Genomic DNA, 26101 nt, shown 5'->3' with positions numbered 1-26101 from the left:
TGCCCAATTGTAAGAATAAAAACATTAAAATATTTTTTTTAGTAACACAATAACTACATTACTTATAGAATTAGTGCGATTTTTAAGTTCTCATACAAGTACCTTTGAGTACATTGCTGAATTGTTGTCTGTGTGTAGTGATGAATGTTATTAACATAACTCGCTTTATATACGCGCATCCTCGTATTAATGAGGCGAATACGCAATGTGCTTTATTGCAGGAAGAATATGGTCTAAACGATAGATTCAAGGAAAATCTTAACTTTCGCTTTTAAAATACTTGAAGCTAATTAAATGCGAATTAGAGAACTTTAATCAGTAATTTTGTATCTATAAATCAAAGCTAGCTCTATAAATTCTTAACCATGATATAGTTTTTAAAACATAAATGCCTTTTAAAACTAGTCGTCGCTTCATGGTCGCAATGTTACTGTAATCCATGATTATAATTTTTCATGATTCAAAGTCTTATTTTTTAAATGTGTTTGTAAAAAAATGTAGGAAATTATTTTTTCTATATTCCTTCTGTATATGGAGCTTAAGTATGTCTAATTTGAGAAGCCTTCCAGCGGGTCGTGGATGTAGAAACTACATAATAATCAATTTTATAAAAATTAGTAGTAATTGTTATAAAATTTAAACCGTAAAACTGATGATATTGATTGATCTACATAGGGCTAAACTTTTTGCGTTAAATTTTTAATTGAAATGAATTATCATCATCAATTATCATATTCCGTGCAACTTTTCAAGTTTTCCCCAATAATACCTTATTAGAATGGTAAAAAAAAACCCTACAACTACATTCCTTAATTCTTCCTGAACAGAGTATCCTCATTTCAACCATTTACTGCTTCCAGAATAAGGTATATAGGGTATACATAAAGCAAATGTTACAAATGTTGGTAAGAGAGTACCAGATATGAAATATGGGTGGGCTGGATATTTAGGGAGACGAAACGACAATAGATGGAGTAGGATATTGATAATGGTGGCCGATATCACATCGTGGAAGTGCGAGAAGACCTATGGTACTATGGACCGATGGTATAGTTAGGACGATGGGGCAGACGTGGATGAGAATGGCGGGAGATGGAACGTTCAGGCATTAAAAGGGGGAAGCCTATGCGCAGCAGTGAGTAACAAGTTGCTGAATATGATGATGATGAGGATATATTATGAAGCACGTTCGTGTGTTTCAGCTTCGAGTTCACAAAAAAGGTGGAGTACGATCGTAGGAGTTTTACGAATCAATGAAATTCTAATTATCGACGTTCGAAACCAATCTATAATGTTCCAAACTAATCTGTGAAGAGTGGTTCAAATTGACACTGATTCACGAATTGACATCTGTCACTTCTTCTTGCCTCTCGAACGGAACGGTGCCTATACACGTGTGACGGTCTTACTACGGTTTTGCTACGGTTTTTCATCATCACTTCCTTCTTTATCCATCCTCACCCTAAAGCCTTCTTCCTATGTGATACGGCGTGATTCGACGAGGGCCGATGAATGATAAGCCAATATTTTGTTAAGAAAGTACGGTGCCGCGGGTCCCGGCATGTGTTCGACGGGCACCTCGTGCTGGTATTCCGAAGCCCTAGGCTGCCACGAAGGGGCTGGGTTCGGATCAAACAATCGACATGCACAAATATTATTTCTATTCTGTTTTTTCTTATTAAAGCGATAAGCAGATCACACCACAACGTCTCTACCCATGAAATAAAGCGGTTCCTGGATTTAAAGACGTGGAAATTGCTGTTTTGGTTTCAAATATATGGACTTGCTTTACTTGCTAACTTGTATTAATTGCTCTGAACGATTGATTGCTTCACCATTGAAATGAGCAGGATAGCTGTATTTTCAGGCTATCAGGTAGATTAGTTAATGGTATAAACTTAAAAGCAAATATGGATTCAAACTCGAATCAAATGATGACTCGTATCAAAGGTTTCCAATAACATAATATAATCATCAAATCTTGATGTTTTCAAAGAAATGTTTACTTACCAACGTATAACTTAACTGAACAATGGTTCGTACCATAATAATTGTTAACTTGTCTATGAGAATTTGTATAAAAAAACAAACTTATCTGCACTAGCAGCATCAATGTTACACTCGATCTTCATAATTAAAACTGACAATTAACATAATAGATACTCATTTCAGATGGTAATTAACCTCTGAAAGCAGATGTTTCGTCAGAGCGTTCTGTGTAACGCGTAATTTCCTACTTTGGCCCCCAAAAAGACGATGTGAAGATATCGTGTGAATATAAATATTAGATTAGTGCGGGGTTGATTCAGTTCAGAGCTCAGGTTCGAAACGGATACAAGTAAAACATCATGGCAGTTAAGGTACTTAAATTCGCATTTTTATTGATGTTGTCGAGGAGTGGTGGTAAGACCTCTTGAGTCCGCACCACCCTGCTTATTTCTGCCGTGAAGCAGTAATGCGTTTCGGCTTGAAGGGCGGGGCAGCCGTTGTAACTATACCTGAGACCTTAGAACTTATGTCTCAAGGTGGGTGGCGCATTTACGTTGTAGATATCTATGAGCTCCAGTAACCACTTAACACCAGGTGGGCTGTGAGCTCGTCCACCCAACTAAGCAATAAAAAAATATAAAAAAGAGTTCAGGATCCACTACAGTGGTCACTGGAATTTATTGGAATATTAGGTCACTGTTGTATCTAGAAACGCAATAATAGAAGCAGGACTTCTAAAGGCTCACGAATTAGCACGAAAAAAATTGCTCGATTCGTAACATCGTTAAACAATAAATTCGATTTTTTATTAAATTTTAAATTAGATTTATAAATTAGATTAATAAGTTAATGTTTGTTAAATTTGTAGTTCCTCGTATTCGCCTTGCTGGTGGCAACAGTGAGAGCCAGCGGTGGGTACTCGAGCTTCTCATATGGAGTGTCGGACCCGAACACCGGAGACGTCAAGGATCAACAGGAAAACCGTGTCGGCGGAAACGTGGTCGGCAAATACTCGCTCCTCGAAGCTGACGGGACCAAGCGCGTCGTCGAATATTCCGCGGACGACGCTACTGGCTTTAAGGCCGTAGTACACAAGGAACCCGCTGGACCTCTCGGAAACACAGCACTTAGTGCTCCTCTATCTCATGCTGCTGCATTAGCTAGCGCTGGACCACTGTCCCATGCTCCATTAGCCGCTGCTTCTCCACTAGTTCATGGTTCTCCGTTAGCTGGTGTCAATCCGCTGGCTCACGCTGCACCTCTTGCAGCGGGACATTTGAGTCATGCAAACCAAGCGGCTGCAGCACATGCCGCGGCCGATCATGCTGCTAAAGTAGCTCATGCAAATAAAATAGCACATGCTCATGGTGCCGCATCGGTCCCATTAGCTCCAGTACCTTCCTTGACACCGGTTAATCCTTTGGCATCAGTTAACCCAATAAGCCACGCTGGACACCACGCTGCAGCCGGTCCCCTTGTTCATGGTGCTTCCGTTGCGCCTTTTGGTGCCGTCGGTCCTTTTGGAGCTGCCGGTCCTCTCGGTCACGGTGCCTTCCCGGGCTCCTTAGGCTTCGGCCACGGTGGTGCAGTAGGTAACCTCGGTGGTTTCCCCAACGGTCTCAACTATGGACATGGTGCTCCCTCTGTTTCATCTTACTCACATACCATCTTGCACAACGGACCTGGTGCTTATCCTAATGGGGGTGCTTATCCTAGTGGGGGTGCTTATCCTAATGGGGGTGCTTATCCATATGGCGGTGCCTATGGCAGACACGGTGCGTATGGTCAAAGTGGATTCGGTGGACCAGCTGGATATGGTGTATATGGCGCCCCTAATTTTGGTGGACCTTTAGCTCATGGAGCTGGTTGGGCGCCTAATGCAGCATTGGCTAACGGTGCAGGATGGGCTCCTAACAGTGCTCTCCCACACGGTGCTCTAGCCAACCCTTTGGCTGCCGGAGTATATAGCCGTGGATTAGGCTATAACCCGAGACTCGGCTGGTGATTAATTAAAGTCTGAACTGCAAGGTCTGATACTGTTACGAAATAAAAATATTTTTAAAAATAAATTGCTTTTAATACGTCACTGCTGATTCCCTCTCACTTCTATTTAATATTCCGGGAGAGCCGACAGATAATTTTATATCGAATCAACGGCCGTCTGGTGTAGTGGTAAGTGACATGGTCACTACACAAGGGGGTCGCGGGTTCGAATCCCGCCAAGGGAAGATATTTGTATGATAAATATAAATGTCTTTTCCAGGGTTATGGATGTATATTAAATATATGTATGTGTATAATAAAAATCTTACATTTATTTCCGTTATCTGGTACCTGTAACACAAGTTCTTTACGAACTTATCACGGGACCAGTTAACGTGGCGTGATTGTTAGTAAATATTTATTTATTATTTATTTATTTATTATACATATTTATAAACAGACTAAGAATATTCACCTCAATTAGTAAATTTACTAGAATATGCATACTGACACGCTGCTTAAGCTTCAATCGTGTTGTTTCTCGTGTTTCAACATTCCGGCCGTTTTAGATGTTATCAATGAAGACATTAAACAAAGGTGCAGTTAATTTTGAGATCATTGAATTATGAAACGGTGCGGTGTTTCCAAACGCTTGTGAATATTGTTTGTGACCTCGTGGGATCTGGATTAGCAGTCAGTCTTTGTTACGACTCATTAAATTGCGTTGCAAAGGTCAACGATTTTTGTAAATTTATGAGAAATTAAAAAATTTACTAAAGAATCGTGCACTGTTTTAACATGTTTATGTCTTACATTCGTCAGCTATATGAGCATCTTTGGCAATAATGTAAACGCCGCCGCCCTTAACACACGAGGTTCCGAACTCAATTTTGTACTTGTAATAGCAGTTATCATTTTAGTGAGGATTATATACAGTTTTACTATCTTGGCACATCTTATTCGTTATTAATATTATATGTAGTATAATTAATGCAGTAGTGGTAAACCTATAAAATTGGATTTGTATAGAACTTAAAAAGGCAGATTTAGGAATGTTAATAAGGTTAATTGGATAAATTTATTAGTTCTTTTTTTTTTGTGTATTGTAAAGGTACATTACATGTACATGTAAAGGTACAAGGCCAAGGGGCCATTATAAATGTCGAGATCGGCATTGTAAATTTTTTATTATAAAATAGAGTATAAAACTAAAATAAAAAAAATTATTGTTGTACTTTATGTATGCAACAAAGTATGTTAAATTAATGGTGTAATGAGTACCCATTAAATTGATTAAAACACAATAATAATTTATTTACATTTCTTTATTAAATCACAGCATTTATCGTCAGACATAACATTCACTACCATTTCAATAATTATCTAGTAGAGTTTGGAGTAGCCAAGATGTCCACCGTATAGACCGTGCGCTCCATAGGCCACATCGTGAGCGAGGGGGGCGGAGTATGCGAGGGGACCGGCGTGGGCGAGAGGGGTAGCGATGGCTCCGTGAGCGTAGCCCAAAGGAGCGCCATAGGCCAACGAAGCTCCGTGACCGTAACCCAAGTGAGCGCCATGAGCAACAACGGCTGAGTGGGCTACAGGAGCGATCACAGCGGAATGAGCCAAGGGCGCGACCACCGCAGAGTGGGCCAGAACGGGAGTGTGTACAAGAGCGGGGTCCTTGCGCACGACGGCGTTGAATCCAGAGTGAGCATCAGCAGCGTAGTCGACAGTGCGCTTAGTACCGTCAGATTCCAAGAGAGAGTACTGTCCTACTACGCTGTCACCGACGCGGGTCTCGTGCTGGCTCTTGACGTCGCCGGTGTGGGGGTCTGACACGCCGTAGGAGAAGCTGGTGTAGTCGCCATGAATCGCGCTAGCGTGAGCGGCCGCGACCAAGAAAGCAACAACGACGAACTGTTCAAGAAATAATACATTAACTACATTTCCAATCAAACGATCAAGAAATATGTAGATTTCTCAAAAAAATATATTTAACACTTTTCATGGCATTATAATAGAAATAGAGAATATTTTTTGGAATAGATACTAGTCGCTCCAAATTACAAAGTTTTCGAACTATTAATATTTGAATCCAGAACAAACGTAATCTAGACCAACTTTAAATGCAAAACGACTTGTTTCAAATCTTAATATAGAAAAAGAAAGTGCCATAATTCACAATTACAATAAATAAAATAAAACAAAAGTACGCATTCGAATATTTGAACTTTCAGGTTTAACATTAATTCACAATAATAATCTCTCACGCACGCCACTGCAAAAGAAAGCTCGATTTAAATTTCCGTAAACTGTAACATAAATGTGATTTACCTTAGCTGCCATTTTGAATAGGTACGGTTTTGCTGCACAGTGGACTGTGAATGATTAATCCTGGTTTTTATTTGTCTTTTTATAGTCGGTCCTGCGCACTCGTTCCGAGCTAATAATAGGAAGTAAAAGATATGTACCACTCTAGGTCACCGCGTCGAGGGTTTAACCGAACAAATTTGTCAGTCGACGAATAACTATGCGGAACAAAGGAGTTTAATTGCAGTTAAATTATAGTTCTCTACTCAACTTTAGGTTTTTTTTTATATTGCTTAATTGGGTGGACGAGCTCACAGCCCACATGGTGTTAAGTGGTTACTGGAGCCCATAGACAACGTAAATGCGCCACCCATCTTGAGATATAAGTTCTAAGGTCTCAGTATAGGTACAACGGCTGCCCCACCTTTCAAACCGAAACGCATTACTGCTTCACGGCAGAAATAGGCAGGGTAGTGGTACCTACCCTCGCGGACTCCCAAAAGGTCCTACCACCAGTAAAGGTGGTAACTGTTCTTAATTCGGAAATCGGAATTTGGAATCAGGTGGAAACTGTTCGTAATTTAATTGCTGTATTTAATTCAGCGTTTAAGGGAAACTTTATTGCTGAAGATAGGTAGGCAAGTTCATCAGGGTTTATTTGGTTTTCATTGCTGATCATGGAAGCTGATAAATACATACATACATCCATACTATACGTGCATGTATGATATAACGTAAACATTGGCCACCCACGAAAATTTAGTCTGAATTTTACTGCATAGTGGCTGTCCCATTTGTCATAGCCGTATAGACAGGACTTCGGTCTATTTGTCTGGATACAATACACTCTGTGCAGCTCTGGACGCCTGTGTGCTTATAGATAGATAGATAGTCAGTCAAGGTATAGTATTTTACATTTGTTCACTACCAGAAAACCTAAAGAGGTCCGTTATTTGGTAAATTTTTTGGGCTCACAAAATAACCATCTCGCCGACTAGACTAAGACGAAACGGCAAATTATCTGATTTCAAACTGATCAAAAATCGATTCTTTCATTTATTTATTTTTTGTAATTTCTTATAAGGTACTCATTTCACTAATGTGTCGATAGGAGTATAGAAATTGCCATTGCCGATGAAATTGGCTTATTATCTGTGTCTTCGAAAACCCATATAAAAACTTTATACATTATTGAAAAAATGTCACATCGGATTGATCGATTTTTGTTCCGAACCTCCCTATTTACCACTGGAGCTAAATCTCCAGTTTGGAGGCTTGCTACAGCTACTGGCAGTGCGATCCCCAATCTAATTTCTGTAATCCAGCCGAGTCATTAGAACACCTTGATGAAAGCCTGACATCGGACTTTTTCAGTACATGCTTGTCATCTGGCTAAAAGCTATTTGTTCTACGAGTAATACATATTTTATGTAAACTATTATTTTAGATTGGGATTTTATATATGCTGTTTGTCACCTTAGCTTCCCTGCGTATCTGGTCACTTTAAGGAATCAGATAAGGCCCATTATCATAATTCATGGCAACGGTTTCAGCTAGTTGCAATTAATAACTTTACCAAATAATGTTTATCAGTTAACGAGTACTGTTTCATAATGACTACAAAATATAACGAGAATTTTTGTATAAAAATACATTAAACATGAATATGCTTGTACTGTGATTATCTAATCTTGATTAACATTGAACTAATGACTCTTTTACACATATTTTTTTGCAAGAGCAACCCAAAAATACTCAGCGTTTGTTTGGCAATAGCGGCTCTGTTGGTTATTTTTTATCGCCAAAGATGAGCTGAGGATTTCCTGCGATACATCAACCGGTTGCTTGGGTCCAAAGTCTCCAATGTGAATGGCTACCCTTCTTGAGACATCAGTTCAAAATCTTAATTGTATTGCCACCATATTTTTCTAGATACATACAAAAATTTTCGAAGATATCGACTTAGTAAATAGAAGTTAGATCTCAGTTAAAAAAGCGATTATAAATATTTTAAAGAAAAGTTCTCATTAATTTTGAACTACAAAATTACTTTTACGCATGAATTCACTATAACCCATCATGAAAGGTAGGATGTCTTTAAATAAACGGTTTCGATTACAAATCGGTAAATAAATAATAATATATACTTTTCTAAATCTTGATGATTGATGTCATTTATGTTTTGTTGAAATTGTCTTTTCATTTTTGGCTTTATGTGTCATTGCACACAGTTATTAATTTTGTCAAAAGTACTGGTTTCTACTACTAGTGAGTATTCACCGTCACCCATAAGCCCACTGAGTTTCTCGCCGAATCTTCTCAGTGGGTAGCGTTTCCGATCCAGTGGTAGATTCTGCGAAGCACTGCTCTTGCTAGGGCCAGTGTTAGCAACACTCCCGGTTTGAGCCCCATGAGCCTAAATGTTAGGACGAAGCTGAAATAGCCTTTCAAGGCTATCAGCATAGGTAGGGAAAAAAAGTCGGCCATATACATCGGCCAAGTCAGGAACACATCCTAGCCACTGCACACTGGAGCTAGTAGTAAAAGCTGCTTAGCTTATATAAAAGGAATAAAGTATAAAGAAAATTTCGGTAGTACCTTTTGTTTCCGTTCATCATGAAATCGTTATAAAAGTATAATTTACAATGCCCATATTTTAAGGCTACAAAAATCACAGCCAAAAGCTATGTAAATAAATATCCTATGAGATTGAATCATAATATTTAAAAATGTTGGCATTTGTCAAATATTGGTGGTTCATACCGTTGTGTTATAGGTAGTATAATTTTTTTAGTCTTAATTAAAGCTTCTATTGACTTAATGCCTCAATATGATTATTTTAAAATTGTTCATGTTTTATAAATTGAAATTGAGAGAACATAAAAATAAGGATCGAAATGTAATTTTAATATTTGTAATAAAAAAAAACATAATTGCAACAAAAACACAAAAGAAAATATTTAAATAGCAATTCAATGAAAAACATTATTTCAAGTATGTGTTTAAAATTGTATTAAAAATAAAAGTAGGAATGCATAGACAATGTGAACCATCAAAATATTTATTTACAAGCTCAAACGCGTTCTGTTTCAGTAAAGGATTCCTTTGTAGTTGTAAGGGAAGTAGCCGTTGTATGGGAGAGCACCGAATTTAGCATAGTAAGGGAGTCCATAGGGTGCGGCGTAGGCGTAAGGGGTGGAGATGAGAGGAGCAGCGGCGAGCAAGGCGGGGTCCTTCCTGACCACAGCGTTGAAGCCTTCGGCTCCGGCGGCGTAGTCGACCGTCCTGCGAGTACCGTCAGACTCCAGCAGCGAGTACTGACCCTTCACGTTGTCTCCCAGTCGGCTCTCCACCTGGTTCTTGAAGTCGCCCGTGTAAGGATCCGCGACGCTGTATGCGAAGTTGGAGTAATCACCGGCGCTAGCGACGGCCACCAGGGCGAGGATGATGAAGAACTGCGAAAATACGCCTTATTAAACTATTTGCCTAATTTTTATTAAGTGGTTTAAAGTGTGATTTAAATAGCGTATAAGGTCGGATAGTCTTGTGTGGCCTGTAATTCGAGTTTCGTCGGAGAGCTGAGCTCATCAACAGCAGTGTTTTTGGTTTTAATTTTGGCTGCAAAATTCGGATTAGGTCTTACGTACTGACGTGACCGACTTTATATCCCAGCACTAGGTGGCATAAAAAGCTTTGGGTTATAGTTGAAAGAACCTCAAACTTGTTACCGCTTGCTTCAAACTAAATAAAAAAATTTTTTTTACGACGTGTACTTCTTACGACGTGTTTATTTTTTCAAAGAAAAATCTGCTAATTACAAAATCCAAATTAAATTCGACAAATTCAACCAAAATTTCCATGTCAACATTTTTTTGGTGATGAAACGACACATAAGTCTCTGCTGAATTCTTAAATTATGATACATTTTAAAACAGAATTTATTAAAATTTACCTTGGCAACCATTTTGTCTAGATTTTCAGTTGTGACTTTGTCTGGATATCCAAGAGGTATGATATTGCTAACGCAATGTAGCCCACTTTATATATAAAAAGCAAACATTCCAGATCTACTTTTAAAATACTTTTTACAAGATATTAAGGAAGCTACTAAAGATCAAGACCGCTTGAGGACGATGCACTCAATAAAGCTCTCCTTATATTATGGTTATTTATGAACTCGTTTGACTTGTACTGAGCTTCACGTGTATTATCAATGCAATTGTCACTTATGTTTGCTTTATCGGTGCCATGATTACATATTCGTGCCCAAAAAAAAGGCAGATTATAGTGGTATGAGCCTAGAGGCTACAAGGTATCACCCCATGTATCTTCCCGTAGCGTAAAAGGCGACCGAGGAATTAATCAGAGATTAGGTAGTAGCCTTTTCTAAGAATTATATCGGTGCACTGCGATTGCCAATTAGCGCTTACTGGATACAATACATTTAAGGCCTCTTGTCTCATGGTATCTGATGTCTATGGGTTTTGGTTGTCACTTGTCTTCAGGCGGTTCGTGAATTCTTTCACTTAACTCCGTAATAAAATAACAATGGTTTGAGTCATAGATTTTACCTAAAATATGGTTTAATAAGATTGTTTTTTCACAAAAAACAAAAAAATCGCATCATAACAAATTACTAAGTAGTCTGATTTAGATGTAAGGTATACTAAAATCACGGACAAATTTTACCTCATTCTAATATCCGACATTCGCCGAATCAAATATTATGATCATGGTTGGGATCGTCTTTTTGAATGGAACACATCATTTCCGTATAGAAATGGAATTCGATTCAATGAAAACATAGACAGTTTTGGGCCAATAATCAAATGGTTTTTCTTTAAGGTTGAAATTATTTTCGAACTTAGAAGCAGAAGAAGCAAATCTAGTAGTGATGGTATAAATTAAATTTATTTCATATTAAAACATCGTTAGAATTGAAACATTAAATTGTAATTGTAGTGAAATAATATTGATATTTGCAGTATCTGCGTTTGGATTGCGATCATTAAGGCAGCCATTAATAACAAAACTAACCTTCCTCGCATTTTGTTCCTACTTCTAATGCGAACACTAATTCATTTCCATTCGAATCTATTTTGCGTCTATCTCAAGAAACATGGCCCGACGAATAGATTCAATTGGAAACTAATTTGTTTTGCTTAATTAAACAACAGACAATTTGCTTCAAGTTTATTTAATTGAAAAAATATATAAACACATACATACATATTTCAAATATGGTACGATAGAAATGAGTTACGCCACAAAAACCAATTTCCTTTTTAATAAGTGCGTGGCTGCAAGGTCAGCCGGACCGGTGCTCAATTACGTATTATATCGTTCACTTACTGACTACATAGAAATATAAATGCAAACTAGAGTTAACATTGAACGTTTAGCAAACCCGAGTAATGGATAATTAAGCCCACAGATTGTGTCCATGACTTGAAATGGTCTGAACATACGATGTCCTAGATACTGCTACTGGGATTGGAGAAGAGGTTGGGGTTGCATGTTGGTAGACTTGATTCAGTTGAGGATCCGAAGCAGGATAGCCAACATTGGCATGTTGGGATACAGGTAGGCCTTGGCTGTTGACATTAGCTTGGAAACCAGCGTGGTCGTCGGCTCTGTAATCCACAGTTCTCCTGATTCCGTCCGGTTGAAGCAAAGAATACTGGCCCAATACAGTGTCACCTCGTCTGCTTTCCTGCTGACTCTTGATATCCCCGGTATAGTCGTCGTTGACGTCATACGCGAAGTTGTAATTCGGATTGTCATATTGAACCTGCGGTATCAGTGGCTGTTGCTGGTGCAACACCATGCAAGTTGCTGACAGGATCAGTCCAGAAAAAAAGGTGATCTACAAAAGGAGGGATTATTCAGTTTCGAATTTCAGTTCAATTAACTTAAAATGCTCCATCATTAAGGATTTGAGAAGGATGGAGTTAAGGAAGGTTTATTATGTACTAGCGACCCGCCCTCGCTTCGCTTCGGAAACATTAAAACACACATGAAATCAAAAAAAAAATAAAAAAAAAATTAAAAAGTAGCCTATGTTCATCAGGGACAATGTCGGCTTCTAATGGAAAAAGAATTTTTCAAATCGGTCCAGTAGTTTCGGAGCCTATTCGAAACAAACAAATCTTTCCTCTTTATAATATTAGTATAGATAGTATAGATGAAACATTCTGAACAGATTTTTGTGGATGCTTTTTTTTTGCAGCCTTGGAATACAATTGAGATTTCGAGCTTTGGTAGCTATATAATTATGTTTCTGTTTATCCAAAGTCACCAAAAATAAAATAGATTGTTAAAAAAGACAGCGATTTTGCTTTGACGCACAAAGATATAATGAATTGTACACCAAGAGCTATTAAAAAAACTCACCTTTTGCATCATTTTGATTAGAAGAGATGTTTCTATCGAAGAAACCGTCTGTTGTTTGATTTTAGAATAAATCGACCAGTATTTATATGCGATGAAAATGAAAATTGATCCCGAAATCGCAATGGTATTGGATTTCTATGCCAATCAGAGCGTTAGGTCTAGGCTTACAGATTTAAAATAGATTTAATAATATGTACCTTAAGTGTTGAAAATTAAGGTACATTAATATACTGTGGTAAAATATAGTAGATTTAAAAAAAAGTCCTTTCTAGAACCGTTTATATCAAAAAGAGATCGTCAATGCACACCTCAGAATATACCTATATTATTGACACAATGACTGACTTATCTTCCAAATTTGAAAACATTGTTTTTTTATTGAGTAGTGTAAAAAATTGTCTTAATCACTCATGTGAGCTTGTAAAACGTCATGTGCCGAAGATAGGAGCTGTTGATGCTATGTAGTTAGAAAAGAAACGATGATAGTGCTGGTAATAGGGTAGGTAGCGGCTTGGCTCTACCCCTGAAATTGGTGAAGTCTAGTAGCGACGGTAACCATTCACCATCAGGTGGGCCATGCTCGTCTGCCTACAAGGTCAATAAAAAAAACCGGGATCACACGGAACGTTTACCACTAGTGTATAGTGTAATCCCGAATGGCTATGTACCACCTTTCTGGTTATATCTGTCTTGAAGTAGACTATCGAAATAGTAGCCACTTAACGCAAAGTTTTTTTTATTTTTTTTATTGCTTTACTGGGTGGACGAGTTCACAGCCCACCTGGTTTTAAGTGGTTACTGGAGCCCATAGACATCTACAACGTAAATGCACCACCCACCTTGAGACATAAGTTCTAAGGTCTTAGGTATAGTTACAACGGCTGCCCCACCCTTCAGACCGAAACGCATTACTGCTTCACGGCAGAAATAAGCGGGGTGGTGGTACCTACCCGTGCGGACTCACAAGAGGTCCTACCACCAGTAATTACGCAATTTTATAATTTTGAGGGTTTGATTTTTTTATTTTATTTTATTTTATTATTCCTTCATCGTGAAAGTCAATCGTGAACATTTGTTGAGTACGTATTTCATTAGAAAAATTTGTACCCGCCTGAGATTAGAATGCCGGTGTATCACTCAACACGAATGCACCGGACGTCTTATCCGTAAGGCCACGACGACTTCAATTAACACCAAGTGAGCCTAAATCTCACTCACCATTTAGTTACAGCTCATATGCCACCAGATTTCTAGTCTACCTTGTAAGAGGCCACCTAAACTGCACCTAAACGGCATTTAACTTGCCATTTCACTTGCTCAGCGACATTAAACCACATCACGTATATTTTAAACATTGAAATAATTAAATTAGGAAAACCACGTTTGCCATCGTAAACTCAACCTTAATTATTTATATTAGAGTCGTTTCACGTAATAGTTTCAGCTTTAGAAATGCGGAATAATTCTTGAGCAGTATTCATTACGCGGTAATTCGTGGGCTATTAAGACCATGTATGTATGTACAGTAAAATTTATTTATGTCATTGTTGCTATTAAGAAGTATAAAAGCCAGTTATAGGATACGAAATTTTATTACTGCTTAAGCTCTGATTGAGTGTTGATAATGCCTTTATTTGTATTAATGTTTCGGGTTTATTTGGTTTTTCTTTTTAAACCTACCTAAGCTGATAGCCTTGAGAGGCTATATCAGCGGAACCTTAACTAGTAGGTGAGCTTACGGGGCTCAAACCTGACGACGTTGCTAACACGAACCCTAGCAAGAGCCGTGCTTCGCAGAATCTACCACCGGATCGGAAACGCGACCCACTGAGAAGATCCGGCGAGAAACTCAGTGGGCTGTGTCTGAGGGTTAATTTACTCGTCGAGCTCTTCGTCGCAAGCTACAGGTTCGACGAGAACGATGACCGGTGCTTGAGGTACCTAAAAGCACCGTTAGTGGATCGGGAGGATCCGAAATGACGTGTTTGGGGCGACGTCGACTGCTTTCCATTCTTTCCACAGGATCGGGAATGTAGTTACCGGCGGCCACGATGAGATGGTTCTCGTGTTGTGCCGCTTTATCGAAGTGGGTTTATTTGGTGTAACGATGTATCTATTCTTACAATGTATGTCCTTTCTATGTTCGCTAAAATAACGCGTGTTCTAGATTTAAAATTTTTTTTTATTTATTTTTATTGCGTAGATGGGTGGGTGGACGAGCTCTCAGCCAGCTTGGTTTAAGTGGTTACTGGAGCCCATAGACATCTACAACGTAAATGCGCCACCCACCTTGAGATATAAGTTCTAAGGTCTCAGTATAGTAATATTATGGAAAGTAAATCTAGGGTTACCCATCCGTCTGGATTTGAACTTTGCGATCAGCGAGTTAAAATGAGCGAGTTATCTGTCTGAATGCGAAGCAGATATATGCTCCTATTTGAAGGATTGGATAGCTGCTATACGGCTGAGAGTTCGACGATGAGAGAACATAGCAATTAATACCAATCCATAATTTAATACAAAGTGAAAAAAAAGGGTCTTATTAATCATGGCCCGGAAACGTCAGTCATACAAATTTCACATACACCTAGAACGATGATTAAATAATTAAAATGCAACATCGTGATTACTGTTCTGAGATTCCCAGCGGTGCGATATTCATTACGGTTTTTTATATATTATGGATATGCTATGTAACGGAATGGTAAGATACGTGGTGCTTGTTCTATAGCGACTATCTAACTGCGAACTAACAGTGAGATTAGTAAATCTAAACAATCTTACAGCTTAAGAGATTAAAATGACTTGAATCTTGCTGAATTGGGCGTAGACATTGCAAATAAAAAAAAAGTAGCAATTTAATGTAGAAATCTCGATTAGTAATATACAACGAGTAATTTTCAAGTAGACTAAATAATAAATGTGAATAAATAACTGGGAATAAATCTTGCAGGGTCATCCGACCCCAAATTCCCACCCCAAATGGTGTGGTCCAAAATTAAAGTTATTTCATACCAATTACTACTTACATCAACAATTAACTCGGTAAAAGTTGTAGTGTTGAAGTGTGTCTACAGATTTTTTTTAACGTAGTGTAATTACAATATGCCCATCCGTATGCAGTTACGTAACATTTAATGATCATGCACATCTGAAGCGTAATGATCGACCGTGGCAATGAACTGCATTTCGAAGTCAAGGGCCGGGGCAAAGGTAAATCAAATAACGGCGTTCGTAAGTATTAAGTACACTGTAATCATGGCTGTCATTAACAGTGTCAGTGTGCGTTAGCTCGAAAATAGACGAGTTATCATCATAAGAAATCGGCTAGGGGCAGCAGGAATGTTAGGCGCACATTCCTTTATGTGAGTTTTGTTGTAGATATTTTAGACTTTTTTTCCTGCCTATGCTGATAGCCTTGAGAGGCTATTTCAGCTTCTCCTTGACGTGTAGGTGAGCTCACGGGGCTCAAACCGGGAGTGTTGCTATCACTGGCCCTAGAAAGAACAGTGCTTCGCAGAATCTACCACCGGATCGGAAACCTGACCCACTGACAAGATCCGACGAGAAACTCAGTGGGCTGTGTCTATGGGTTAATTCACTCGTCGAGCCCTTTATCACAAGCGACGGGTTCGACGAGGACGGTAACCGGTGCTTGTGGTACCTAAAAGCACCATTAATGGATCGGGAGGATCCGTAATGACGCGTTTAGTGTGACGTCGACATTTTAGACTTCGTACGATAAGTCAATAAGGGTAAAGATTTTCGATGTTGTCTTTCCTAGTGATAGACGTGTTTAAAACTTATTTAATCTAATATCCGAGGTATTTTTATTGTTAACAAACCTACAGAATATCAAGCTTATAAATTTTATGTATGTGGAAAAAAATAAGTGTAACTGACCACTATAAAAATACGGTAGAATTAATAATTTTAAAATTTCTACGGTTGACTTCCTGTGATAAAATGAAAAGTATTTAAAAATTCGATGAATATACATTTAAATTTGAGAGAAAGTTGTGGGAGCACTTACTAAGTACATTTGGAATAAATGACTTTAATATGTAAAGCCTTGCTGTTTAACTAGAAAATTAAGAGATTCTTTAATATGTATAAAAAGTAGATATTTCATTTCATTAAAATAAGTTTTCTAATAGTCACTGTGAATACATAATAGCTTCGATTCCATACGAGTTTTTATTTTTTTATATTTCCGATAGTAATAATCGTGAATGCTAACAACTATCAAAACACTCCACTTCCTTAAGATTAAAAAGTGATTCAGTTCCGTCAGCTATAAAAGCAAAAACATTTAAATTTTCGCATCAAGAATAAATACAATGGTATGAAAATCGACAAATGGCGAAGCATTATGAACAAAGTAAATCCCGAGTTCTATTTAAACATAAAAGGCAATCTAAGTTTGAGCCAATCCTGCAGGTAATAATAAAATTGTGAGGTAATTGGACCCGAGTGCGGGTGAGGTCGTTTAAATCTCAAGCAAGGACAAAAGCTGAGTTTTCATCGTAGCGGACATTGCTAATTACATAGCGGGCGGATACTCTGGTTATTTTTAATTGATTTTATTAATTAGGTACTTTAAATAACAGTGCCTTATCGGACGATTTTCACAATGAACAATATCTTTGAGCCACTGCTTAGAAATTGGTAGTACTCTTTCCGATATGCAGGTCCAGTTAATAGCTATAATTCAAATGCGATTAACATTCGATCTTTTTATCCGAAAAATTTATTTTGTTGTTTCTGCAATTTAATGCAACACAAAGTATCAGGGCTATCTACTGTTAATGCAACACAAAGTATCAGGACTATCAACTGTATCAGGGCTGCATGACTTGAGCACTCAGATGCTCATGTTATGTCAATCCGGAAGACGATAAATAATAAATAATAAATATTTACTAACAATCACGCCACGTTAACTGGTCCCGTGATAAGTTCGTAAAGAACTTGTGTTACAGGTACGAGGGCTGCACTAAAAGTATCGGGAATGGAATATTTCCACTGTTCCTGTCATATTAAAATCTTTTTAATTGAAAACTCCTTGGTTTGAAAAATCGAATATCATTTATTTATTTAAAAAAAGATTCTCGGTCTTGTCATGAGGTTTTGTCAAACTTGTTTAAGTAGTCGTTGAGAAAATGGAATTGACTCGAGAAAATTCAAGAGCGATGATTTATTATGACTTTCGAAGTGGTTTAACACAAAAACAGTGTGTTGACCGGATGATTTCTGCATTTGGTGATGAAGCCCCATCCAAAACCACAATTTATCGCTGGTTTGCTGAGTTTCAACGTGGACGTGTCAAGCTCAGTGATGATCCCCGTCAAGGTCGTCCAAAAACTGCAGTCACCCAAGAAAACGTTGATGCTGTGCGTAAGCTGATTGAGGAAGATCGACATGTGACATACCGCGAAATTCAAGCAACTTTAGACATTGGCATGAGTCAAATACAAATAATCTTGCGTGAGCAATTAGGTGTAAAAAAGTTGTTTTCCCGATGGATACCGCATTCGCTCTGTGAAAAGCAAAAAGCGGCTCGCGTTACTTGGTGCGTCAGAACTCTCGAAAGATTTCACGCAGGATCCTCAAATGCTGTATACAACATTGTATCAGGTGACGAATCCTGGATATACGCGTACGAACCCGAAACAAAAAACCAGTCACGAGTTTGGGTGTTCGAAAATGAGTTAAAGCCAACAAAAATTGTTCGTTCATGGAGTGTTGCAAAAAAAATGGTGGCCACGTTTGTCTCCAAAACCGGCCATGTTACGACTATTCCTCTTGAGGGACAAAGAACGGTTAATGTAGAATGGTATGCTAGCATTTGTTTGCCACAGGTCGTTTCTGAACTCCGTAAAGAGAACTGCAACCGCCGCAACATCCTCCATCACGACAATGCGAGTTCTCACACCGCGCACAGAACAAAAGAGTTTTTAGAGCAAGAAAACATAAAATTATTAGACCATCCGCCGTACAGCCCCGACCTAAGCCCTAATGATTTCTATACTTTCCCTAAAATAAAGAATAAATTGCGTGGACAGAGATTTTCATCACCTGAAGAAGTTGTGGACGCCTACAAAACGGCCATTTTGGAGACCCCAACCACCGAATGGAATGGTTGCTTCAATGATTGGTTTCATCGTATGGAAAAATGTGTCAAATTTCGCGGAGAATACTTCGAAAAGCAATAAATACATTTTTAAATAGTAATGTTGTGTCACTTCGTCAATTCCCGAAATTTTCAGTGCCGCCTAGGTACCAGATAACGGAAATGAATGTAAGATTTTTATTATACACATACATATATTTAATATACATCCATTACTCTGGAAAAGACATTTATATTTATCATACAAATATCTTCCCTTGGCGGGATTCGAACCCGCGACCCCCTTGTGTAGTGACCATGTCACTTACCACGACACCAGACGGCCGATAAAATAAATCTTGTTACTATTTAAATTAAAATTTCGCTCTGATAAAACCGCGTCCTTTACTGTACCTATCAATTTTGTTTCCTATTGAGAATACTCTATAAATATTTTATTTGGGTACGAATTGATTTTAAAAGTAACGTACATTTTAAAGTGCAAATAAATGAAATAACATATTTTTATGTTTCCTTCAAAACTAATTATTTAAAATCAGACGTACAGTAAATTCACTGGTCACAGCGGCCGGAGCGGGACGCTAGTCTATTATAAAATTTTAGAACGACACAACGATTGGCAAGTACTAGAATTTAGGGTTGATAATACCACTCAATTCCCATTGTGAGGCCCATAAACTCCACCAATCAATAGCTTTATTGTTACTTTCCCTTTTTTTAAGTGTCTGAAAATTTGATATAATCATCTCCAGTTAATATTATTAATACTTGTTATCCGCACGCAATTTTACATTTTCTAATATTATTTTCTTCCCTAGTTTTATATTTTTATTTGCCTGGTACTTATTAGTTAAGCTTGCTGTGAGAGTTCATATTATGCGGTGTCAAATGTAAGGTAATTATCCTTTACTTCAATGCGGTGAATCAATTACTACGAACTATTAAATACTACGGCGGCTTTTTTTTTTTTGCTTATGTGGGTGGACGAGCTCACAGCCCACCTGGTGTTAAGTGGTTACTGGAGCCCATAGACATCTACAACGTAAATGCGCCACCCACCTCGAGATATCAGTTCTAAGATCTCAGTATAGTTACAACGGCTACCCCACCCTTCGAACCGAAACGCATTACTGCTTCACGGCGGAAATAGGCGGGGTGGTGGTACCTACCCGTGCGGACTCCCAAGAGGTGCTACCATCAGTTGCGGGCTTGAATGTTCACGATTGACTTCCACGGTGAAGGAATAACACCCTGTAATAAAAATGAAACCCGCAAAATTATAATTTGCATAATTACTTGTGGTAGGACCTCTTGCGAGTCCGCGCGGGTAGGTACCACCACCCTGCCTATTTCTGCTATGAAGCAGTAATGCGTTTCGGTTTAAAAGGGGGGGCAGCCGTTGTACTAAACATGAGACCTTAGAACTCATGTGTCAAGGTAGGTGGCACCATTTACATTATAGATGTCGAGGCTCCGTTAATCACTTAAAACCAGGTGGGCTGTGAGATCGTCCACCCATCTAAGCAATAAAAAAAAATTGAAGTAATTATGATTACCGATCGGTTTGATCTACTTTAATTTATTGACATAAGGCTTGCAGCCGTCTTGTTTTATATGCTCAGAATCGTGTAGCTGTATCAAAAAACAACTGTTTTCGCGACGATAAGTAAATTTTCAACCTTATATTTCATCAATATTTTGGTGTCCAGGAAATACCGGAGCAGAGCAGAATCGAATTTTGCCTTGTAATAAAATAATGTTGTAATGTCTTTATAATAAGCAACAATTTAGTACAAGCAAAAATACTTTGTCAATTGGTTATGGTAGAAATGCAATGCTTTTAGTTGTAAGTTATAACAATAGTCATGAAATCTGAGGTCTTACCAAGCCAATACCTTGCAAATTCAATATGATTTACAACAAAACAATGTACTCTATGATTTTATTTTTTTGGAAATTATTATTATATTTTTACCGCGATATCTAGTCAGAATGATTAAAAAATTCATGCCATAAATAAAATTTTCATAAATATCATACAACAAAAACAACTGATGGAAAACCATTTTTTTTTCTTAATATTACGGTATTCGTTTTAATGCTAATGTAAATTCCAGAAAGATAATTTAAATACGCATTAATCTGCACAGAAAACCAGAGAAGATGAAACTCTTAACAAAAAATATGAATGAAATAGCATTAATAAAGCATGTATATTTCTATTAATAAAACAGCAACATAATGTTGTGTTAATAAAATTAATTCAATACTCATCATCTAAGTTCGATGAACTGACAATGATCTCGGATGAATGAACGTAGCATCTTCATTGTAGTGCAGGTAGCACAGTAATACAACTTTGTATTGTTTACTCCGATTAGTTAAGGGTATGTTTGAAATGTAACTGTCACGTTTCAAAGTTAATGATTTTAACTTTTAAAATTTACTAGCTAATTTTTACTGTAATTTGAAATTCTACGTCATCAATCTAGATAAATGGTCGATTTTCATAAGTAAGAGCCACATAGTGTAACTTGTGTTTAAGCTTCACTTTTTCTTCGTCATTATTCTATCAGTTCTTTATGGATAAACTTTAAATCCTAAGCTGCCTAATTATACTATTAAATTATTATTTAGCGCGACTCAGGGAACTATGTGCCCTTGTTAATTGTGATACCCGGCGCCTTTACTTGAATTTACCTTTCTCTTTTCAGTTGGGCTGTTATCAGATAATCCTATATAAATACTTTCCCAGTGCCAGCATTATCATATAAAAAATAGATTCTCAACTTGATAAAGGATAAAAACAACCGGTTATAAAGTTTAAAAAAAACAAAGTCACCTTAATTCGATAATCGTCCTTGAAGGCGTGATTTTATTCGCAAGGTAAGCCCACAGATTACTAAAAAAAAATTTTCTCGCTCTCTCAAACAATCCTAATGAAGGTTTTCCAGATCATATTTTAGAAAACGTTAATTTAATTAGTCCTGAGTTGAAATTAAGTTTGTAGAATAATATCTACAAACTAAACTAAAAATAGTTTTACCTTAAATTATGTACTTTAGTTGCCACTTCATTTGCACGATTAAAATAAATGCGTAACAATGAATGTGCCTCTGAGCTTAGCTCAGAAAAACTTAAGGATTATTTAATCTATTTTTAACGAGTAAAAAACATTCTAATCCATTTGGTTTCAAAGTGTTTTTACTTAGTAACGACTGTGATAAATACAATCGCCCACCTTCAGAGATGAATTGGTAGTGTCAAATGGGTTGAAAATTTGAGGTGTTCATTTAAACAGACGTTTAATGTAATTATTTTTACTATATTAATTTATTACATTAGCGACCTAATAATTCCTATAAATGTTTTTTTTTTAAGTTAAATATATAATTTTGGTAAATTTTGAATAGAAAACATTAATTTTAACCAAAAAATGTTACGAAATAATGTATTTAAGAAACAAATTTTAGAATTTTCGTCAGCATATATTTCCGACACGAAATACCATTGCTTTAATGTTCTTAATGATACTGAAAACTGATAAGCCTTCGAACATATGATTTGTAATTCATCATCAGTAACTCATCATTAGCATCCCGACCTGCAATACTGGATTCAGAATAAACTAGGTACATCCTCATCACGTGACTTCTAGTAAACGACAGTCAATGTGTAGCGCCGTGGTGAGGCTGTCAATGATTCAGCGATATTAATAAGAATGCGGATAGCCGACGGCCAACGTGTTTTTAGTAACGATTGCAAAAAACCTTCAGATTATTTTTCGTTTTATGAAAATTAGTACAATCGATTTAAGGGCTTAATTTAGCGGTACTTAATTTTAATGTTTTCTGTCTTTATTGTGATAGCTTGTTGTTCATATTTTAATCAGATTTGTTTAATTTGAAACTTAATTACAAATGTAATTACAAAACGTTACAAATCTGATTATATATGATGTGTTTTAGGAAGACTGACTATTTATTAAAACCCAGGAAAATTTAGAATAATTTCAGTAAAAGCTAAATTATAATTTAGCGATTACCTCATATTATGAAGCTGTTATAAGAGGTTCTAGAGCTCATCATTTAATAAAAATCAAACCCGATAATTATAATTTGGGTAATTACTAGTGGTAGGACCTCTTGTGAGTCCACACGGGTATATACCACCACCCTGCCTATTTCAGCCGCGAAGCAGTAATGTTTTTCGGTTTGAAGGGTGGGGTAGCCGTTGTAACTATACTTGAGACCTTAGAACTTATATCTCAAGGTTGGTGGCGCATTTACGTTGTGGATGTCCATGGGCTCCGGTAACCACTTAATACCAGGTGGGCTGTGAGCTCGTCCACTCATCTATGCAAAAAAAAAAATAATAGATAACATTAATTCCAGAACGAGGTAGGGTAAAATTATAAGTGGTATTGGAAAAATGACTATCTTAAGCTATTCGCTATTCTGCGGGATAATACAACAATAAAATACCCATTAATTGCAAAAGAAATGAGTGCATAGAAATCTAAAGGAAAGATAAGGAGGAATTTCGATATGTATATGTAGGCGCAGCGCCAGGGATGGCTAAGCGGTAGTTTCCATCATCACTCGTATTCGATTGAACTCAGTTTAGTCAATAAAACTTTCCGAATAATAATTATTGAAACTCAACCCACACAACTTTCACAATGATAGGGTAAACCGACAGTTTCGTTCCACATACTGACAGACCGACTGACTGACTGCCAGAGACTCACTGACTGAGACGGACGGACCGTCTGATACGGACTGAATGACTGTCTGACACGGAATGCCACGACTCTGTCCACGTACCGCCATTTTATACTGTGGCGTTACGGAGTCTACCCTACATTTTGTGGTATTTATTAAAACAACATTTCATCATTTAAAATAATAGTCAAAACAACGTCTTAATATTACTAAAAGTCGTTAACCACGACATATATATATATATATGCATTCGAAGCTAGCAAGAAAAGTTTGTGCACGTAAAATTAAAAAAAAAATTTTTATGAATACTGTACACAGACCAGACAAACTGCGTAAGCGCAAGGTCGTGACTACGGACACGGTTCTGTTTGTTTCTAGATACAGATCGACATTTACAGCAAATGTCCACAAATATTGTGCAATCGTTGTTAAAAAGAACGACCTTATGTTTCGTATACAAAAGAGTCTTTCCTCTGACTTTGCTCATCATAATCTCAGCCTGTCTACAATCCACTGCTGAACATAGGCCTCTCCAACTGATGTCCAGTGCAGCCGGTTCGTTGCCACCTGCATCCAACGTGACCCAGCAATTTTCACCAGGTCGTCGGTCCATCTGGTAGGTGGCCGTCCCACACTGCGTTTGCCAGTACGTGGTCTTCACTCAAGGATCTTTCTGCCCCAATAGCCGTCCGTTCTTTGCGCTATGTGACCTGCTCACTGCCACTTCAGCTTGCTAATCCTACGGGCTAAAAACTTGGTATTAAAAACTTTGATCAATCGAAGATTAAAAAACTATAAGTTGAATTTAAACATCACACGTGTCATATTAAAGTTGAAATGAATCATAAATGATAGTTGTTGACACCACTTGCTGTCGAGTATAAGTTCATTTATAGTTCAGTTCTCATTTATATCTGAAAGGGTCTATGTATAAACGTTTCCTATGTTACTTAGGGTTTTCTTTATCACTGACTGGAGTATGTATGTCTTAGCTTGAGAAGGGGACCGGTCATTGCCAGAGTACGCGAAGAGGCACCTTCCATTGGAAAAGGCTTTGTCTAAAACAGAAAGTACTGTTTTTTTTTCGGGCCAAAGTAAAAACCATTGCTTTGTTTGTTTTTTACATTGCTTTCAAAGGTCAAATAACCCAGCTGATGGTATTACACGGAAGTTTGCTTTGAGAACTAATTATTTGTCTAAACACTAAATACCGCTTCGATCTGTGAACGATTCCCAAAATTTTAGAAACTTATCTCTTTAAGACTCAAATACTGATCGTTCGAACTATATATAATCTAAGAACCCCGGTGATATCGATATAAGACATAGTAAGCTAATAGGACATGGAAAATGGGTACTATTCCACAAAACAAACACGTTAGGCTATCAAGTTTCTAAGCCCTAGGAGAAGACGCTTAGTGAGGTTGAGTTATCGTAGTGCCCCCCCCCCCCCCATTCAAACCAGAATAAAGAGTTCCTCTCACCAGTAAAAAGTAAACGGACAGGTTTTCGGATTAATTAATAATCTAGAGCTCCATCAAGTATCAACGTATCGTATATAGTATCCAGCGAGTATTACTTGATTTGACCTTCACTTACCTCTAAAAGCAAACAAGGTCATTAATCGTGAATTTTTTAGCTTCAAAAAACAGCATAATTGAAGAACTAGTGACATTTAAGAAATCCAATTTTATAGATTTGACTGCAAAGATTTATCGGTTTATTATTTGGGTATTTAATAAAATGACATGGAACTTGTAACTTTTTCAATAAGTGAACCACTTTTTTTTTGTTAGGTACTATACTATTTAAAAGGTACGTTAAAATAGAATGTGATTATAATATGTATGAATGCAAATAGTCCATGTCAGTCTCGTTTAAAACTAGGAATTAATTTAGAATAGTTGTTTATATCCAATTAAGAAAATGTTAATAGTATCTCAATAAGATCATTTTATTTCACAAACGCATTCAATTTACGGATAGTTCAATTATACAAGATTGAATTCTATGTGTGGGCTCTAAATATGTCCCGGATCCTATAAGAAGAGTAGAAAAACTGCATCATTTAAATGAAGAAAGAATGAAAGACGTGGATGATGAGAGCCCAGATCAGATGCCTTCAGCTAAATTCCTTACAATCGTAGAAAATCAATGAAATAACCTTAGAGATGTAGAATAGAGATGGGCCAAAAATATCAGTAAGAGTCAAAGCGTCGATTTCATTAATACCCTACCGGCACGAAATAAGCTGGGAGAACTACCTTCAAAATTATAACATATCTAGATACTAGTATCTACTTCTACGTAAAAATAAAAACCTAAAACTAATCATTTAGAAAGCGTACGTCCAAGAAAAAACACATTTCACGGGTAAGTAAACAAATCGACAAAATTCGACATTGACATTAACCGATTGCTATGTTTACAAAACACGTCAAACAATATTGTTTACGAAGTATGCCATCGGACCTAAACATCAATGTGGAACAATAACATAGAACGAAACTCGGTAAATGTAATTTGGAAATGTTTTACTCAACTTGTTTACGACTAGGTGACCTAA

General features: G+C 37.3%; 5 protein-coding genes across 6 annotated transcripts in view; 2 read left to right on the top strand and 3 right to left on the bottom strand.

Moving 5' to 3' along the window:
* LOC134198821 (uncharacterized) overlaps nucleotides 1-26101 on the top strand; it is a 301226-nt gene that overhangs the window by 202855 nt on the left and 72270 nt on the right. The window lies entirely within an intron of this gene.
* On the top strand, nucleotides 2308-3994 carry CPR62 (cuticular protein RR-2 motif 62). Its single transcript, NM_001173224.1, has 2 exons — nucleotides 2308-2360; nucleotides 2858-3994. The coding sequence occupies exons 1-2, from the start codon at nucleotides 2349-2351 to the stop codon at nucleotides 3992-3994; spliced, it is 1149 nt and encodes a 382-aa protein (NP_001166695.1). The 5' UTR covers nucleotides 2308-2348.
* CPR63 (cuticular protein RR-2 motif 63) lies at nucleotides 5280-6361 on the bottom strand. The gene is made up of 2 exons (NM_001173223.1): nucleotides 6310-6361; nucleotides 5280-5892 (listed from the first exon to the last, which is right to left on the bottom strand). Exons 1-2 carry the CDS (start codon nucleotides 6319-6321, stop codon nucleotides 5356-5358), a joined length of 549 nt encoding a protein of 182 aa, NP_001166694.1. The 5' UTR covers nucleotides 6322-6361; the 3' UTR covers nucleotides 5280-5355.
* Nucleotides 9313-10281, bottom strand: CPR64 (cuticular protein RR-2 motif 64). The gene is made up of 2 exons (NM_001173222.1): nucleotides 10238-10281; nucleotides 9313-9740 (listed from the first exon to the last, which is right to left on the bottom strand). The coding sequence occupies exons 1-2, from the start codon at nucleotides 10247-10249 to the stop codon at nucleotides 9375-9377; spliced, it is 378 nt and encodes a 125-aa protein (NP_001166693.1). The 5' UTR covers nucleotides 10250-10281; the 3' UTR covers nucleotides 9313-9374.
* Nucleotides 11708-12153, bottom strand: CPR65 (cuticular protein RR-2 motif 65; the record flags this gene model as incomplete). Its single annotated transcript, NM_001173221.1, is given in 1 exon segment — nucleotides 11708-12153. A coding segment is annotated over 1 exon segment (446 nt), but the record flags the coding sequence as incomplete, so codon positions are not given.

Source organism: Bombyx mori, chromosome 4 (genome assembly GCF_030269925.1).
Source record: "Bombyx mori chromosome 4, ASM3026992v2".
Classification (NCBI taxonomy): Eukaryota; Metazoa; Arthropoda; class Insecta; order Lepidoptera; family Bombycidae; genus Bombyx; species Bombyx mori.
This window is presented reverse-complemented; position numbering and strand designations above follow the sequence as displayed.